Below are 19,444 nucleotides of genomic sequence, written 5' to 3'. Positions count from 1 at the left end.
GGGTCTAGTAGGGAGAGCCACACCATTTTGTAGTTCTTTTGCATTCAGTTCAAACACTGGAGTCATGAACAGGTTCCTGAACCCTCATTGGCTCATGCCTTTGCCTGCTGCCTTTTAATCCGGAGTGGAGATGTTTCCCTAGCTTGTTTCAGAGGTTGGACTGGTCTTTCTTGGCTGGGGCCTGGAGAAGGTGGTGGGAGGAGTGACAGGGTCAAGAGGCTCGGAGATCAGTCAAAGCCAGGATCAGAGGACGGGGCTGGAAGCTGAGGACACGCCGCGGAGAGGACAGGAACCCATCTTTCTCCTGCTTGTTCTTCCTTCCCAGTGTGAAAAGGATAACCTAGACTGCAGGGTTAGATGGCGGCCCATAGGCCTCTTCCCGGCACCCCCCAGCCATCAGTTGGTAGCTGCCAGGTGCTTCTGAGCATCATCACTGAGGAGGGGGTGGCTGCTCACGTCTTCTGCTGTCCGCTGAAGAAGGGATCAGTGAGTTAGGAAGGAGTATAGGGTTAGTGGATGAGTCGTGTCTGAATCTGGACCTATTTACTAGCTTTGTGGCTGTGGGTAAATTACTTAATCTCTCTGAGCCTACTTTTCACTATCTAGAAGATGAGTTGACAATAGTATGTGTCTGGTAGGGTTGTTAGGAGGATTCAGTGAAAATCCACATAAATAGTGTCTTCCCCGCCATGAGTATACAATAAGCTTTAGTGGGTAGTGGGAGTTGGCGTGTAGTAGTAACTTCAAGACAGACATGAGTCATGGCATGTAAGATGCCTAGTGTACACTGAAGGCTCTCCCTAAAGCTCTCTGATTCATTTCCATCAGTTCTCTTGATACCCAGGGGAGTTCAAGAGGTAGGTGGAGTGCAGGTACAGTTTGTACCAGGAGTTGGGGAGGGGTGCGTTTTATGTCTGTCCTACCTTCATCGTTAAGCAGCTCAGGCATATCAGGGCACTCTCTGATCCTCAGGGTACATGCTGTTGCGTTCAGTTTCTTCACTTGGACTGTTGGCTCTTCTACCCCACTGTCTACTCCTTCTCTGTCTACTTTGTTGAGGGTTTGGTCCTTGGACCTCTCCTCTGCCCTCCCTATGCACACTCCTTAGGTGATCCCATCAACTCTTTTTTTTTTTTTTCCACTCTCCATTTTAAACAATTCTCATGACCCAAAACACCTTGTAGTCTTGTCAGCCCTTAATTATTTGTCCCTAGTATTTGTGTAGTACTAGTATGGTATTCCTATTAATTATAGTCCCTAGTGTACAATTAGGTAGATTTTTCCCCTATATTCTTCTGTTGTCAATTCTCTTTGCTAGTGTCATAACTTAGAAGTGTATCATGCAAGCACCTATCTATCTACATTTGTGGTGCTGATCTGGGAAACATGCCATCAACTCTTGTTGCTAACTCTCTCTTACTTTCCCTTTCTTACTTTCTCCTTTCCTTTCCCTTCCCTTCCCTTCCCTTCCATTTTCCTCCTTCCCTCCCATTTTCCTCCTTCCCTTCCTCCCTTCCATCTTTTTTTATTGAAGCAGTTGTAGGCTTACAGTAAAATCATGCAGAAAATAGAATTCCCGTATACCACTTCCCCATCCCTATTATTAACATTTTGCATTGGTGTGGTACCTTTGTTACAATTGATAAAACAATATTAGTTTAATGATTCTATTAACTATAGTCCATAGTTCACATGAGGGTTTGCTCTTTGTGTCATACAGTTCTATGTTTGTTTTTTTTTTAAATTTTTATTCTGGTAACATATATACAGCCTAAATTTTCCCATTTGAATTACTTTCAAATATACAGTTAACTCTCATTGCTTTAAATATTAAGCATAGGCTGACAGTTCCCAAAGTATTTCTCTAGTGCCAACCTCACCCCACAACTTCAGACCGGTCCATCTAAGTGTCTACCTGGCGTCTCCAGTGGAGAGCCTGTGGCATCCCAAACACAACCTGGCCACGCAGGAACTCCTTATTTCTGCCCCTGCCGCCGGCTTCCGCATCTCAGTAAACAGCCAGCTCCGGCCTTCCACTGCTTAAATTTGACTTTCTCAGAGAGGCTTCCCCTCCGACCCTTGTACCTAAAATAGCCACCTCTCCTCCCCACCCTGGTCACCCTCCATTTTATCCTACTGCATTTTCCTCCATACCACTGATTACCTGCTACAGTGTACATTTGTTCATTGGTTTATTTTGCTGGCCGTCCTCCCCATGGGAGCTCGGGGAAGGCAGGGGCTTTGCCCGTCATGTTCTATGCTGTGTCCCCAGCAGCCAGGACAGTGTTCAGCGAGCACTTGAGTCCCAGGGGCAGACATGCCCACCACGGGGGTGTCTGTCCAGAGCACAGGCACTTCATTCCCTGGTGCTCTGACTCCTCGTCTGAGGAGGGCTGACAAGGCCACGTGCCAGTGGCTGTGGGGACTGGCTGAGAAAGTAGACGCGGGGCCTGGTATAATGCCAAGCTCCCGGCGAGCATCCTGGTTGGTTCTGATGAAATCGGGAGATCAGCAGGGAAGGAAGGGGATGGTTTGGGATTGTCCGTGGCCTGCAGAAAGGTAGAAGGGTTGAGGGGCCCCTTTATCCTAAAGGGGAAGAAAGCAGAGGCTGTATTCAGGGCAGATGTACGGAGACTGGTTAAGTGGAGGGGAGGGTCATTTGGAGCAGGGAGCTGTCAGGTGCTTGGGCGTTCCAGGGAAGGCTGGTGATGATTTGCCGAGTCCAGCTCGTAGTGGCCCAGAGTCTATACCGCAGAGGCGAACCCATGCCTGGCCTTGTTTAGGAGGAGAGGCAGCCTTTGGGGACCGCTTGCTGTGTGCCTGTTCTGAGGGCTCTGTGTGTCTTTCCTTATTGCAGTATAACTCATTCAGCCCCACCGTTATTCTTCCTATTGTACAGATGAGGAAATAAGGTCAGAAAGTTTATGCCACTTGCCCTGTTAGGCCACACAGCTGGAAAGTGGCAGGTTTGAGCCAGGTGGCCTGGCCCCAGAGCCTGTACCCTGAGATGGTCGGTGTTGGTGTCCTGCAGGGTGGTAGCCTCTTTTCTTCTCACTAAGTAGTGGGAATGGAGGGAGCGCTACTGGGGCGCTGGGGCCGGAGCCAGAAGGGGCTGATGGGGCCGGATGACTCTCTGAGTGCTGCTTCCTGCCCATAGTGACCTCGCGTGCCATGAGAAGTTTATTCCAACCCAGAAGCGATGGCTGCTAAGGCTCCCTGTCCCTTCCTGGTAGTGTCCTGTTGCCTGCTCTGCTGGGGACATTCGCTGTGTTGAGATGGCAGGGCAGAGGTGAGCTCACTGCTGCTGCAGACGCTGCAGCTGTCTCCTCCATGCCCACATCTGTGGTCCTCTTTTTTGGGAGTGCGGATCAGGCTTGGCCGTGTCCATTGACAATGAGTGTGTCCCCTGATAATCTTTGCGTTTTAGTAGGGGACTCCCGAAGCCAGTCCCAATCCATTCCCCACCCTCCAGAACATACACAATGGCCCAGCCCTCCGCCCGTAAGCTCAGTGGACCCTGCTTTGGGCCTCCCCACTGTGCCTTCTGGGTGGAAAATTGTCATGCAGCCTGGCTGGGAGATGACAGCAGACAGCAGGACTCATTTTGGGTGATGGGAAGGCAGGACTGAGAGGTATTCTCACCTGGTGCCAGTTGATGGTCTCCGTGCCCTGCACTGCTCTCCACTCTGCAGCCCCCAGCCTCCATCCTGTGGCTCTGAAAGGGAGTAGAACAGACAAGGGCAACTTGCATCAGACATGCGCTGTGTGCTTATCCGAAAGCCTTCAGGAGCCTTTGCTTAGCTGATGAGGGAAAGCAGGCTTTCTGACTGCTGGCTGTTTTTTATTTTTGAAAATTCAACAGGCTTCCGTGTTTCCTTCTTCATGTGCCAGGAAAAACAACAAGAAAACCCTCCGACAGTTAGTGAGGGTCCTTATTTTAATAATATTGAATGATTAATTCTGGGTGTGCATGTTTTAATAATATTGAATGATTAATTCTGGGTGTGTGTGTTTTAATAATATTGAATGATTAATCCTGGGTGTGCATGTTTTATTTTCCCTCTTTTCATTTTTTTGCGTTGGGATATTCTAAGCAGGGTAGGGGGCACAACTGACAGCCTAGCGTTTCCTTACCTTTTAAGTGATCCCAAGAGTCCAGAAGGATTTAACAGGTGAGTATAGAGCCCAGCAAGTGTGACTTCTGTTCACACTGCCCTCTCACAGATTCACGTGCACATCCTCCAGTCACCTGGGAAATGGTACCTCCACTCACCTTTGAATGACTGACTACCATCCTTAGAATGACTGGAAAAGGGGAAGATAAGCATCGTTACTGTGATGTGAGAGCAGTTTGATTATTCTTGTTCTCAGACTTTGTCAAGAACATTGCACCCGTGTCTCAGTTTGGGGAAACGAATTTTGAGTCTTAACTTATCAAGCTGATACTCCCAGGGTGTATTATGCCCATTAGGCATAACCCAGAGATAACAGCTAGGGTCCTCTGTTACCGGCTCCCCTGGGGCACGCCAGGAGAACCGAGTTTCCTGCCCAAAGTGGTTATGTGGTTGTGCAGAGCAGCCACTCGCAGGCCACGGTCACCCCACACCTCTCTGGAATGCTGGGGCCAGTCGGCCTCAAGTTTGCATCTCGGTGTCCATACCCTTGGGCCATATTTGTAAAGGGAAGGCGTCTGAGACCTAGGGTGGAGCTGTGGGGCACTGAATGTAGGTTTGCAAGAAGGCTTCTTAGTTGTTAAAGGAACTCTCATCTTCCCATACCTTGGAGGACCTCAAAGCAGGAAAGGAGGCTCCTACCAGGTGGCTAGCTTGTGCCGTTTTCCACCTTCCCACCACCTCATCTCCGCAGCTCACGGAGTGGAGCGATTCTCCAGTGCAGGTTGACCCATGCCTTACCTGCCCCTGCACCCAGCCAGGTGTGGGGGTTGGGAGGGGCAGGATTTGGCAGCATGTGTTCAAAGACACGGCTGCTCCGCTTTTTCTTCCATTTTTAGTCTCAATTCCTGGCTCAGCTCAGAATAACCTCATAGTTGGGGGAGGAGGGCAGGGAGGCAACAAGCCCACCCCTCGAGCATCCAGGCTGGGAGGCCCCAGGGCTAGACCAGCCCTGTTCTGAGACTTGCACAGGGGGCGGGTTCTGCTTGTTGTCTCGTTTCAAGTTGATCTGGCTTCTCTTGTACTTATCCAAGTCCGCCAGCCTCCAGGGCCCACTCACTCCAGGCCCCTTCCTCCATGAAGTTCTCCGGGACTGCTCTTGCATCTCTGGAGCCAGGCAGCAGAATGGTTTACATGGGTTAAGAGCGCAAGCGCTGGGGTCCGATTGCGTGGGTTTGTAACCTCGTTGTCTCCGTATTAGCTCTAACCTCGACCTTAAGCAAGTTACTTCATTTTTCTAACCCTTAGTTTCCTCTTCTGTAAAATGGGGATGATGACAGCTTCAGGATTGTTATGGGAATCAGATGAGGCAATGCATATAAAGTGGTGCTCCCCTAAAGTAAGGTGCTATTATTATGATTAGTGAGTGCCAGACATCGAGCAGTTTGTCATCTGTGGAGCCTCTGACCCTCTCTAGTACAGCTTTGACTTTGGGCGATCCAGGGATGGAGAAGGGCGGACTTGGAAGGCCCTCCGCGTGCGTGGTATGGTTTGTCACCTGAAGTGCTGACTGTGCCAGGCGCAGTCTCAGGCACTTTTCACTTATTAACTCCATTGACCTCACAACATCTCCATGAGGTAAGTGCTACTATGATCCCATTTTAGATAATCGACTGAAGGCACAGAGAGGCTCCGTCACTGACCTAAGGGCACACAGCTGGTAAGTGGCAGAGTTGAGAGGTGAACCCAGGCAGGCTGGCTCTGAGGTCACTGTTCTAGTCACCACAGTGTGCTGCCTCAGTTTACGGGCTCAGGATGGTGCAGGGACTTACCCAAAGTCTCACAGCAGCAGCTGAGTAACCCTGAGGCCGCTGAGCCACTGATCTGCCTGCTTTCTCCAGGAATCTGGCCCAGTGCCTTGCAGGGCTCAGGGCATGTGTCGGGATCCTGATCGACACGTGCGGCTGTGGGGGTGACGGGCCACCCCGGATGTGACCTGGAGGTGGAGTCTCTCAGTGTGTGTCCCCATCGGGCCTGGGCAGGACCCCTCTGCTCTCTCTTCAGGGACCGCAGAGCCTCCAGGGAAGGCAGCTTTCACTGTCCCTTTGATGCACTGGGGGATGCGGGGAGCAGTCCTCCCGGGGCCCTGGCGGTGTCTCTGGTTGCCGAGGCCAGCGAGCCTCTCCCCTGGAGGCCTCATGGAAGACAGAGAGAACAGGAAGGACTCTGTGTGTTGGTTCAAGGCCAAAGCTGGGACGGTCCCCGGGCTTCACCAGGGCAGCAAATGTGAGTCACCGGGGCCTTTACAAGCTCCAGGTGAATAAAGGGCTGTGTAGGGGATGGGTGCCCATCTCTCTTGAGCCTGCAGGTTGCGGGAGGGTGCCTGGGAGAGCTGGAGCATTCCGTTTTCGCTCCAGTGATTTTACTGGAAGTTCTTTTGAAGTGGTCTCTGTGACCCGAGGGGCTGAGTCACAGAGTAAACAGAATTAGCAGAAGCCGAGCAGGGCTTTGGGAAGGATGCAGACGCTACCCGGGGGCCAGGCCGGATGTCCCAGGGGGGCCACTGGGCCCCATGGGGCCCCACACCCAGGGCTCTGCTGCAGCATCTGTTGGCACCCCGTCTGCCTGTTATCTGCAGTGCAGACCAGACCTCATTCCCTGGGAGTCTGTTAGAAATGCAGACTCTCAGGCCCCACCCTTATCTGCTCAGTCGGAAACTGCCCTTTGACAAGGTCCCTAGATAATTCCTACGACAGCAAACTTTGAGAATCCCCTTATGTCATTCTGACCCTTCAAAGCCTGGCCCTGACCTTTCCTGTCCTGGAAATGCTTCCAGATCATTCTCATCTACTGATTTCTCCAGGTCCCCTAGGGACTTCTGCACAGGCTTGGGCTCGGTAGCTGCTTGAGTTGGTGTGAGCATCTCGAGCCAGTCCGTGCTCTGTAGGGCTGGTGGGACGGATGGGGGCTGATTCTACTTCCTTGGTAGGCTGGCCTGTTTCTCTGTGAGCTGAGAATGATCCTCGCCTCCCATTTCTCACTCCGAGGCCCCGTGCACCGCTGGGAGCCACCTCAGGGTACAGAGATTGAGTGGAGGTGTCTGCAGGACTCCCGGGAAGCTTGCCCCCCTCCCTTGGATTGGGCAATGGCAGGGAGTGAGGGCTGCTGGGGCAGGGACGTGTGTTCTGGTGGGATGGACTCCTGTTGGCCTCTGGGATTTGATTGTGAAAGCCCCCGGGGGTGGTGACGCTGGCCACCCAGCCCCCAGAAGCCGCAGGCTTTGAAAGGACACCGCGTGACTTTGGAGGAGAGTGACTGTCCTTGCCTTTTCCCGACAGCCCTGACCACACGGGCTTTTAAGACAACAATAGCTGCAGAGACAAAGCACAACCAAGACAACATCGTCTTGGGGCTTTTTTTTTTTCTTCCCCCTTGATGACGTCCAAGGTACTGGGAACATTGTAAAAACCTGGGCCCTTTCCAATTTTAATTGCTCCCTGCTGCCCCCCATCCTCCAGTGTCTAGGAGTCCTGCCAGCTGGCTGGGGGTGGGGGTGGCAGTAGGAGGTGATGCCCAGAGAAGCAGATAAAGATGTCACACCGCCCCAGGTCAGGACTTTGGGGTCTGGGGAGAAGAACGGAACGTGTTGGGGTGGCCAGTCCACTCCCCCAGCTAGGGAGGGTGGTGGGCGGGAGAGAGGGGGCATTCTGCCAAGTTTAATTAACAACGGAAACCCGCCTTGGGGGAGGAGAGAGATGTTTTGCAAGAGGAGGGCACTTTACTGGAAGATGGGGTGCTGTCCATGCCAGCAATGAAAATGAAGGGCGAGCATGCCGTGGCATTGCAGGCTCTACTGGGCTTAGCCGAGGCTTCTGGAGGTGTGAGGGGACATGTGTCTGCCCCTGCTTTCCTAGGAAGTGTCTCACAGAAACAGTGTACCAACATACCAGCTGGCCAGTTTTCCTTGCCCCTGTAAATATATATATATTTTATGTATATAATAAAAATAAAATTTTAAAAATGGCAGTTGAGTTTCATAAGTAGACCTTGTGTTGGGTTCTTGTTCTTTAAAGACATCAGTGGATTTGCCTGAAGTGAATTTTACATCGTTTCACAGATCTGCAAATAACATTTAATATTTATGATATGGGAAGAGAGAAACCTTGAAAAAAAATCATGCTGCTTATTGTTCTGTTGAGACCAAGATGCAGAGATTCGAATGGCTGGCAAAACTGTAGCAGTGTGGCTTGAACTTGAAATATAGGAGGATGAACATTGAACACTGCCTGCTCATTTTTTAGTCGGATGATAGAATTTCGGGGTGGAATGAAGGGTTTTCTGGTTCCACCTCCCTCCGGAGCAGTGCACGTTCCCCATTGTAGCGGAGCCGGGGAGGGAGGGGATTTCACACCGGCTGGCACCCAGTTCGGCCCCCGAGCGTGCTGAGAGCTGCAGCTTCCTCCAGCCCTGCTGCTGCCCTGTTTTTGTTACTGGAGGCCGTGTGGAACACATTTAATCCCTTCTGATGGTCCTGTTGGAAGAAAAGCACCGACCCGTTCTCCTAGTTGTCCTCTTCAATTCAGGCTAAACACCCTGAGGTTCTTCAGAGATTCATCAGAAAATGCACGAGGCTGTGGCCAGACCTGGCCCCTGTCTTCGTTCCCCCCATTATCCAAGTCCCTTTTTCTTTGTTTCTCTTTTCTTTCTCCCCTTTAGTCTCTTTTTCTGACGAGGACACATGCCAGCTCACCTGCACACCTTTATGTCAAGTTTCTCTGTGTCCTTGCCCCTCTCCCCAGTGTGTGGTCTTTCTCTCAGTGTCCACCTCCCCAAGGGCTCTCCCCATCCCCCTGGAGGTCTCCCCTCTCCCCCTCAGAGTCCCTGTGCCTTTGAGTCTCCCTCCTCTCCCTCCCCATTTCCCCCATCTCCTCCTCTCTTCTTCCTTTCCGAGAGTGTCAGGTCTAGGGTTGCTAGTCCAGAGTCGAGGTGGAAGATAGCCCCTTAAATTTGGCCCATGCATTTCTGTTCTTGAGCCCAAGATCTCGTTCTTGGCAGCTTTTTGTTTACCAAAGACCTAAGGCTTGTTCAAAGGCTCTGTTGCAAAAATCCATCTGCAGCTGGCCGCCTCGGTGCAGCGTACACACCTCTTCACTGTATAGTTCTTTTGGTTCCAAGTACAAAACTTTACATTCCTCTCATTAGCTTGTTTCATTTGGCCCATAATCTCTGCACGTTGTGCTTTGTGTCCCACCTCTCAATTTAGTGTTTCACTCGGTTTTCCCTCCTTCTTAATTTTGTCACTTATAGTCTTGATAAACAAAGCACACCTTTTGTTTCTAAAACAGTTACTCATTAGAAAAATGAAACTGGAGAGGTGATCTTATCAGTCACTGCTTGAACTCCTTCATTTTATGGAGTCCTAGAAAACTGAGGTGACATGTTCAGCACGACTTAGCTGCTGGTAGGTAGAAACTGGGATTCCTGATTCAGGGGTTCTTCCTGGATGCCAGGCGGGTGGTAGCATCCTGGCTTTAAAACTATCTGAATTTGAACCAGACCCTGGGTGTTGTGTGTCCTCAGACCAGGAGTTAATAACATTAAGTGTTGACCAAGAAAGAGAAAAGCATATGTGCTATTCCCTGACTTTTGTGACAGTGTAATTGCTCATAATTTTATGAGTAATGTTTAATCCAGAGTGAAATTATGAAGGACTGAGCTCAAGTAGTTAGGATGTAGCAGAACAGCCAGGTAAAAAGAACACGTAGTTCAGTTGATGCTTAGTTGATGCCCTGTTGTCTCTGCCAGGATCACATTGATAGGGATCTCTAGGAAATCCCCAGACTCTGTTTTCACCTGGGGCATGTCACATGCTTGTGAAGCCTTTCCCCAGATGTCCCAACCAGAAGCCAGCCCCGTGACTCCAGGCTGCTCCTCCTCCCCTTGATGCACTCTCCCGAGCTGGAGCGTTGCAGAGGCGCAGTGGAGGGCCAGCGGACACGTCGGAGACCAGACCCTCCTGAGTGCCCCTTCTCTGCCCGGCCCTTGGTTCCTGAGTTCTCGCCCTGGCGCACTGTTGATCATCATGGCCTGGTCATGTGAAGACCACTTGGTCCGACAGTGGTTCGGGGTAGAGACGAGCGACCCCTTTGGGGTTAGTAACGCTTGGTCTCCCCTTATGTCCCCAGGCTCCACCTACAGCGTCCTGTCCATCATGCCCTCGGACTCCGAGAGCAGCAGCTCCCTCAGCAGTGTGGGTGAGTACCACCTTCCTGGAGGGCTCCAGACGGGTCAGGGTCTGGGTGGGCCGGAGCAGCCTTGGGCTCATGGGACGGGACGCTGGCCCTCACTCGTCACATCACCCATTGGGTCATCTTCTCCCGTTGCCTTCCATCGATTCCGTTCCCACTTCCTCCCATCATCAATAAGTCCTCTTCATGGAGGAGGGCAAAACTCTGGCTCAGGTGTCAGAAGAGAGGAGGACACTGGGGGAAGCACGTGAGTGGACATTTCCCGCCTCATTGGGACACAAACCTTCTCAGCGAACCTGTTGCCACCTGCGACCACTGCCCACGAGACTGGTCCCCTTTTGAGACTCCCCTGTACGCAGGCACAGCCCCCGGGGGGGCCATGTGTGGCCTTGGGGCTGGGGGCAGCTGTCTGTGCTGACCTAGTCTGTCTGAACATGGGTTTCAGAGACCCATAAGGCAAGGCTGGCCTTGCTTTCACGTCACTGCAGACACACCTGCAGGAAGGCAGCAGTCTCTGTTCACCACCTCCGAGACCAGTTCCCCGTGTGACCTCCTCTAACATCCTCTGACATCCCCAGTGTGGGTCCTGTGGCCCAGTCTGACCCCGACACGCACCCCTCAGTGGTGAGTCCTGGAGCTTGGAGTCAGAAAGGCATGCAGGGGTCATCTGGTCCAATTATTTCTTTTCCCCCTGTATTGATAGAGGAGGAAATTGGGCACCCAGAGCAGGGAGGTCTCAAGCCTGAGGTTCCAGAGTTAGCTCTGGCAGACCTTTTACATGTGAATTTGACCCCCACTTACTGAGGACCTCCAGTGGGCCAGAGTGGGCTTTGGGACATGCTGGTGAATGGGATGACTGGGCCCTCCTTATACATGTGGATCTGCGGGTCTCCTGGGGGAGATGGTTGCATAAGTAACGACAGTAGGTGAGATCATGGTGGTGAGGGGGAAGACAGAGTCAGTAGGGTCCCCTCATCCTGTCGAAGGGTCAGGGGTCCCTTCTGGGACCACAGTTCAGAGCTCTGGCATTCTCATGTTTTGTTACTCTGCCTGTGGTGGTTGCCTGGAGAGCCTTGAGCAGATGATGGATGGGGTTGTTGGCCTTTTGAACAGGGGGCTGGCCCCTGAGGAAGTGCATGGGAGTGGGTCAGTCGGGGTCAGCACAGGGGTCCACCGGGGACTTCTGTAAAATTGGAGTGAGCCCCAAGTGCACCCCTCTCGCCTCACCCCTGCCTGGGCTCCCTGTGGGTTTTTGGTGCCTCAGTTCCAAGGAACAAAGATCTGACAAACTCATTCACGTCGAGACTTCAGGGCTTAAACTTTTCCTGGGAGTCTCTGAATTTTGAAAGGGGACTCAGCGGGAGGAATTGCTTAACCTGCAGCAGTTATTATCAACAGTGGAATTTGAGGCATGAGTGGGAAGATGTTTTTAGAGTGGCTGGGCCTTTGTGCACCCTGGAAGAGGTACCATGTCTGCAGCCCCTGGCTGGTTCAATACCCATGTGGGGCTGGTGCAGCCCCTGACCGGGCCCCCAGGCTTCTAGACAGGGTCGGCAGAGGGCAGCACTCCGGTGGTCCTGGGGCAGGTGGAGCCTTCCCTGTCTGTGCTTGGGTCTTTAATGTGGGAAGAACTGGTCACACCCCTTTCTAGGCCAAACAAACCCGCTTAGCTTCATAGGGAGCAATGTTTTGGTTCTCTAGTTCTGTTAGCAGTTGCCCTTGTCCTTTGGGTGGATAGCTCCATTTTTCCACAGGCTGACTTAAAGGTCCTCCTGGTTGTGTTGGCCCAGAGGCCTTTGGCTGCATTAGGGACACCCGCTCACACTGCTGCAAACAACAGAGAGATGCATTATCTCACCTAATGTGCAGTCCCAAGGTTGGCCCAGTACATTGGCATATGGCTCGGTTCTTCCTGGCTCTCTTGGCTCTTCTCTCCTCCACGTGGGATCTTCACCCTCAGGCTGACGGCAGGGTACCCTAGCATTAGTTCCGGCATCACATCCAGAGCAGATGCTATTCAGAGCCGAAACAGGTGGCTATTTAAATTTAAATTAATTAAAATGAAATAAAATTAAAAATTTTTCATTTCTCTGCCACACTAGCCACATTTCGAGTGGCCAGTAGCCTCCCATGGCTAATGACGGCTGTGTTGGGCAGCTAAGACAGAGAATGTCTGCATCACCACAAGCAGTCCCCAGGAAGAGGACGACCATGTCCCCAGGGTCCCCTTAAGAACAGAGCTCCCTTCCCCAGAAGTCCCTTGGCACAGATGGGCTTCTCCCCGCACTGACCAGAATTGGGCACTGGTCTGTGGTAGCTCAAAAAGTGTGGCCTCTGGGCCAGCAGCACCTAGGCCCTGGTTAGGAATGCCATTTCTTCAGCTTTACCCCACACCTGCTGCGTCAGAAACTCTGCAGCTGGGGCCTCAGGTGATGCCAAGGCTTGCCCGGGCCTGACCCACCCCTGGCGAGGCACCTGGCTGCCTGCAGTTGGCTTGGACCAGGCACGTGGGGTGGAAGGAACGGTGGGCTCCAGCACCTGCTGGAGAATTCCTACTGGCTCATCCCCACCTCGGTGAGAGGCAGAGAGCTCTTCCTTTCCCAGCCTCCAGAAGCACACCACCACCCCAGCAGAAGGAGGGCACTGGGCGCTCAGATGGAGACTGGTTGTTTTTATTTGTTTGGTCTTTGTCCATGAACATAAAGAAAGTCGAGGGCAAGGTCTCTAAAACAAAAAAAGATCACTTCCACTTTCCCACATCTCCCAAAAAGAACATCTAGAAAAAAGAGCAGCAAGTTATACTTAGCATATGAGAAATGCTAGGCGAAGCCTGGGATGTAGCATTTTCTTTGCGATCGCTAGTGCCTGGAAGTACACCTGGTTGGCTTCGGTCCTCAGGTGTTCTCTCCCTTTTCGCATCTCCACCTGGGCCCTTCTGACGACTCATCACACCTTTGCTAACGGCCTGAGACCTGGGAGGTTGCAGTATCTTTCTGCTGAGGTCTTTTCAGACAGTGTTTTTCGGCTCAGCACTTGTGGCTTCTGGGAGGTGTCCCCACCCATCTGGCCCAGTATTGTGAGCTGGCTTCACCCCTACCATGTGAGTGCTGGGCGCATCTGGATGGGGCATGCATGTTCCGTTCAGGCAATTGATATTTTTCCCTTCTTCTTCATCCTAATTTCTCAGTTGCCTTTTATTTCTCTTCTTGGATGGCTGGAGAGGTTTTAAAGAGAAGGGACATTCTTGGGCAGCGTTTATAAAGTGAGCCTTCAATTCCACGCAACTGGAAGTAACAGGAGAGATGTTTTATTAAACAGAGAGATCTCCTGGCTTGTTGGCAGAAGGAGCTGGAGGGCCTCCCTTGTGTCCCTGCAAGATTCCGTGAAAGTGTTGCTTCTGGTTGTGGGGGGTGGGGGTGGGGTGTTGTGTTAGGGATGAATTGTGGGGGGCAAGGTCTGCTCTCTGCCTCCCTGTGCCCTCTGACCCTCCCTTCACCCCTTTGGAAAGCCTATTTTCTCTTCATCAGTCGTGTAGAAACACCTTATCTTGAAGCATGTATTCAGTTCTCGTAGGCATCACGGAGGTGCGTGGTCCCTAATTTTAGCATACAGCGAGGGAGGCAGAGAGATAAGTGCCTGGCCATTCTGCCCTATAGAAAGAAGTCGCTCGGGGTAGAGCTGTTAGTTCTGATGAGGGGAATCGGAGAGACCTTCGTGGAGGAGATGGCATTGAGTTGGGCCTTCCAGGAATGGTACTTCAGGTGGAGGGAGCAGCGGAGAAGCAGTAGGCCATTGCTGCTTGTTTGGGTTTCTGCAGAAGCAGACCCTAAGTCAAGGATTCTAGAACAAGCACTGTGCCTGGAAGGAGAGCTGGGAGCTAGACACAGCTGCTGCTGCTGTTGGAATTATGACTTCCTTTTGTGTTGCTTGGCCCCTTTCATTCTCAGTCCTGGGAAGGAGCTGAACTAGAGTCATGTACCGGCAGAGGAGCGGCCCCCCTTAGGCTTCCGCAGTTGGGGTTGGGGGTCAGCACTGCCTTACATCCATGGGGTTTCCTTCAAATGCAGTAGCTACTGGACAGCCAATAAAATAAGGGAGAGAAAAGCCCACTCTGGCCATTAAATAAAACCTGGCTCCAGATGTGGCTCTCAAACTTTAGCAGGCATCAGAATTCCCTGAGAGGACTTATTAAAACACCCGAGTGCCAGGCTCTGCCCCAGGGTTTCTGATTCAGTAGGTCTGAGGTGGGCCCTGAAAGTATGCATTTCTGAGAAGTTCTCTAGTGAAGCTGGTGCTGCTGTAGGAATCGGGGGTCTAGACTGTGGGACTGTTCCTGGATGGTGCTGGCTCTCCTGACTGCAGTGAGGATGGCTTGGTTTGGCTTGGTGATGGCCATGTTTCGTGGCTGCTTTGCTTCTGCCTGACAGCCAGTGCTTGGCAGAGGCCCAGAAGCTTACCCTGCAGCCCCACTGCACGAAACCAGATGCCTGCGCCAGTTTTCTCCCCGGTTCCTGGCATCTCAGGCCCACAGGGTTCTGAAGCAAAGTTGGCAACTTTCCAGCTGTAAATAAGACCAGGGAGGCTGCCTTCAGTGCCAGCTGGAGAGTGGTAACGAGGGGACCAAGGACAGGAGGCCTGTAGCCCAAATGGCCATGTTGTGGCTGAACCTTGGCTCTGTGGGGCCAGAGGAGGAGCCAGAGGGTCCCAGTGGTGGCAGTGGGGGCTCTGCTCCCTTTGCCCCTTTGGTCCATAATCCAGGGTCTGCACTATCTCCCAGCACCCCTTTTTAGACCTCTGTAGTCCAAGCCTTTAGCTTCTAAATGGGTTCCTGACTTAGGAAGAGGAGGGATTGAAATAAGGGAGAGTTGACAGTTTTACATTTGAATCCAAAAGAACACCCACACAAGGATATAGGACGAGAGAGCTGCGGAAAAAGCATTTGAAATTTTTGTTGACAATTTACTTGCTGTTCATTTTTATTTTGCTTTTTTCCTTTTAAATGCTTACTATAACCGCAGTGAGTGTCAGAGAGGGCTTGGCAAGCCTCAGCTCTTCACCATTCACACCTTCTGTGGGTGAGGGCTTCAGGGCACCACATCTTCTTTCTTTTAATTAATTTTTTTTTTAAAGTCAGGTTTATCGAGGTATAGTTAAATACAGTAAAATTTACTTTTTCATAGTGTGCAGTTCAATGAGTGTTAACAAATGCATGAAGTTGTGTAACCAACTCACAATTAAGGTACAGAACAGTCCCATCAATCTGAAAAATTCCCTTCTGCAACTTTGTAGTTAGCCCTTCCCTCCACCCTAGTCCCTTTAGTTTCCTGTCCCTATAGATTTTGCCTTTTCCAGAATGTCATAATGGAATCATACAGTATGTAGCCATTTGAGTCTGGCTTCTTTCACGTACCGTGTTGCCATTGAGTTTCACCCGTACTGCTATCTGTGTGTATCGGTAGTAGTTTATTCCTTTTTACTTCTGAGTAGAAGTCCATTGCATGGATGCAGCACAGTTGTTTATTCAGTCACCACAGACTGGTTTTTGTGTGAACATAAATTTTCATTTCTCTTGGGTAAATTACCTAGAAGTGGGACTGCTGGATGCTCTTGTAAGTGCCTGTTTAACTTTATAAGCTCCTGCCAAAGTGCTTTCTAAAGTGGCTGTGTCATCTTGTTTTCCCACCAACAGTGTTTGAGAGTTCCAGTTTCTCTCTATCTTTGCCAGCATTTGGTGTTGTCATTTTTCTTTATTTTAGCCATTCTGATGAGAATGTTGCGGTAAAGGGACTTGCTGGTTGTCTTCAAAAGGACAACTTTGTAGGTCTGCTGTGTAAAAGAGGGATTGTAGTGTAGCCTGTGGCCCTCAGGGGAGAACTAGGGACTAGGGTCAGTACAGAGAACAGTTTTTTGGAGATATAATGGTAGAAGAGGAGGAGTTACACGGTCCGCTCAGAGCCGTAACTAGCCTATTTTCCAGAACTCCTGGGGACAGGGGAAGGATCCAGGGTCTTTTGGGTGAGCTGTAGAGTGGAACCACACTGGGAAGGAACCATGCCCATGAGAAGTACTGATCTGGGCCCCACTTCCAGAGAGTATTCTGGTCCTAAGGGTCTCGGCTGGAGCACAGGAACCCTGGTTGGTACAGAGGTGGTGAGATACAAATAACATACGTTTCAGGAGGTATTGGATTCAGGTGGTTGGGGTTCCAACGTTGAAAAACGCTGAGCTGAGCACCTGAGGCTCCTACCTCATATATCACAGTATAGCTTGCCCCCCCACAGTGTTGAACTCTTACACTCCCTCGCAGTCCTGGAAGGCTCAAGGCCACAGGTGGGGGGTCTGTCTTTTATTTTGGGGGATGCTTGGTTTGGATGACCCTGATGGGATTGATTGACCTCTGTGTGTCTAGCCCTTTGCTAGGCCCTTGGGGCAGTGGGTGGGGATGGTTCAGGATGGCACAGGGAGTTGGAAGATGCTCTGCTTGCCCTTTGCCCACTCTGCAGTTCTGCTGGGGAGACAAATGCTCTGTCCCCGGGGTGGGTCAGCCCCAGATCACATCCATAAAATGGGGTGGCTGATGTCGGTGAGGTCAGAGGAGACAGGTGAATAGGCTTTACAGAGTTAAGTGTAAAACCACAGCAGATTATTGTCTTTTCTAGGACATTTGAGTGAGGTGCTTTTTTCCTAGATGGAAGGATTGCTTTCTCCCTAGAGACAGATTCGTAGCTTGTCAGAGGTGGTGGTGGCGGTGGCTGCTGTTCCTTAGTAAGAACATAAGGCATGGGGTTCCCTTCAGGACATTTTTAGGCCTGGGGGCAGGTGATCAGGGCCTGCTGTGGGCTGGGCAGCCGGAGGCCCCAGGGCTCACCTGTCTCACGGCACATTTACGTGGGCGGCTCTCCTTAGCTGCCGCCTCCAAGCCTGCACACCTGGGGCCAGTCGGACAGGTCCATCAGGCAGCCGGAAGGATTGGAAAAGGGAGCTCATGCAGTGTCCAGCCCTGGACGGGGGAGGAAGGGGAGGCATGGCCCCGGGGCCCCGGCTCTGGAGCCAGCCGCCCCAGTCTACGGGAGCCCTGCCCTTCTCCTCAGGCTGGGTCTCGGGCCCTGCCCGGTGTTCTCGGAGCCTCTCCTACCCCACATGCTGGGCCAATGCCACACACAGGTGGATGACAGCTGGTGATTCCGGACCAGGCCAGGATTCAGGGATTAGGGGAAGCCAGCGTCGCCCTGGGAGTCTCAAAGCCAGTTGGGGGGAGTGGGGCCACCCGGTGCCCTCACCTGGTGTAGGAGAGGGAGGTGGTTGGGTGCATGGATGGTGGGGCCCAGCTACCTGGACTCAAGTCCCAGTTCCCAATTCCTGCCCTCATGAAAGGGGTTACACGGAGCCCCCACCCGGCAGGGTTCTTTTGAGTAGGGAATGCAAGCCAGAAACTCAGAACCATGCTGTCTAAATGCGAGTTCGCCTTATGCTGCCTTCCCCCAGGCACCACCGGGAAGGCACCGTCCCCGCCGCCGCCGCCACCACTCCTCCCCGACCGGCAAGCCAACGAGAAGGTGGAGAACCTCTCGATTCAGCTGCGCCTGATGACCCGGGAGAGGAACGAGCTGCGGAAGCGCCTGGCCTTTGCCGCCCACGGGACCACCTTTGACAAAAGGTAGGAGCTGCGACCGGTCCCCTTTCCAGGCCCGATGGGTGAGGGTCCCCATGCACTTAGCCCAGCTCCCGAGGGTCTGTGCTGTGCTCCTGGGGTCTCTGCCCCACCTCATGGCTAGAAAGCCCCCCTGGGGCAGTGCCTGCAGGCCTGGGGAGCACAAACTTCTTCCAAATCCAAATTGGACCCCATGGTCCTTGTCACATGACTCAGGAATAGAGAAGGGTGTGTGTGTGTCTGTACATCCGTCTGTCCTCTCATATATTTGGAGAGGCCCTTGATGGGTGCATTTGTGTGAGAGGTGTGTTTGTGTGCACGTGCATGTGCATCCAGATGTCCTGTCATATATATGAAGAGGACCCTGGTGGGTGTTCTTGAGTGCGTCTGTCTATCTATTCTGTCCTACATATGTAGAGGCCCCTGATAGGTGTGCTTGTGTATGTCTGTCTGTCTTACCATATGGAGAGGCCCCCGATGGTTGTGTGTGTATGTGTCTGTCTGTCTGCCCTGTCATACATGCGTAGAGGCCACCAGTGGGTGTGCTTGTGTATGTCTGTCCTGTCATATAGAGAGGCCCATGACGGGTGTGCTTGTATGTGCCCATCTGTTTGTCCTATCATACGGAAAGGCCCCTGATGGGTGTGTTTGCGTGTGTCTGTCTGTCCATTTTGTCATACATAAGTAGAGGCCACGACAGTGTGTTTGTGGGTGACCGTTTCATGACGGTCTCGGCAGTGGTCTTGGCTGCAGATGGAGGGGCCTGTCCAACCTTGACACCTCCTTGCTGGTTGATTGGCTGGCCTTGGGCTCGTCACTTCCCTTCTGGACCCACCTCTCCGCCCAGGAGAGTGTCTCCCTCTGACACCCTCTGGTGCCATGTGAGGCTCCTGTGCTAACAGACACAGGCACCCCATTGCTGAGCCCTCAGTGGGTCCGTCTGTCTGTGTGTGTGTGTCCGTGTGTGCACTGCTGCCTCCCAGAAGACCCCAGCTGGCCTCACAGCTGAGTGGATCTCTGTGATTTTACACTTCAGTCCTCCCATTGTCATATCTGTGATTTAGGGAGGGCCTATTCCATTTGGTTTCTTGATTGTTTTGAAGAAGATCTCTGTCCGCCTCTTTCACTAGGACTAGAGGTATATAGCAGGGAAGGGTGGCCACAGGGTGGGGCAGAGGAAGAGTCTTTACTTGCACAGTCCAGGAGGGCTCCATGGAGGGGGAGGGAAGCGGGGGTCTCAGGCAATATTGACAGGAGTCTTGAGGGGAGGGGGGTTGGTTTAACCTCTTTCCTTAGGGAACATCAAGGGTTTGTGCCTCCTTCCAAGGAAGGTTCCTCTGGGATGATGTCAGAGCTGCAAAGCCTGATCCTTGAGATTGTTTTTTAAGAGAATACACCCCTCAGTCAGACATCACAAAGGCAGAGTGAGTGTA

General features: G+C 52.1%; 1 protein-coding gene across 4 annotated transcripts in view; it reads left to right on the top strand.

Moving 5' to 3' along the window:
- Positions 1–19,444, top strand: part of DLG5 (discs large MAGUK scaffold protein 5) — a 135,361-nt gene that overhangs the window by 63,332 nt on the left and 52,585 nt on the right. For 3 of the 4 annotated variants that reach the window (XM_037804541.1, XM_037804539.1, XM_037804542.1), the window contains 2 exons: positions 10,298–10,366; positions 17,846–18,017. In XM_037804541.1, the coding sequence (XP_037660469.1) occupies positions 10,324–10,366; positions 17,846–18,017 (215 nt within the window). In that variant the 5' untranslated portion in view covers positions 10,298–10,323. The remainder of the gene's footprint in view (positions 1–10,297; positions 10,367–17,845; positions 18,018–19,444) is intronic. The other variant, XM_037804540.1, reaches the window with a different exon arrangement.

This window comes from Choloepus didactylus, chromosome 15 (genome assembly GCF_015220235.1).
Source record: "Choloepus didactylus isolate mChoDid1 chromosome 15, mChoDid1.pri, whole genome shotgun sequence".
In the NCBI taxonomy this organism is placed as follows: Eukaryota; Metazoa; Chordata; class Mammalia; order Pilosa; family Megalonychidae; genus Choloepus; species Choloepus didactylus.
This window is presented reverse-complemented; position numbering and strand designations above follow the sequence as displayed.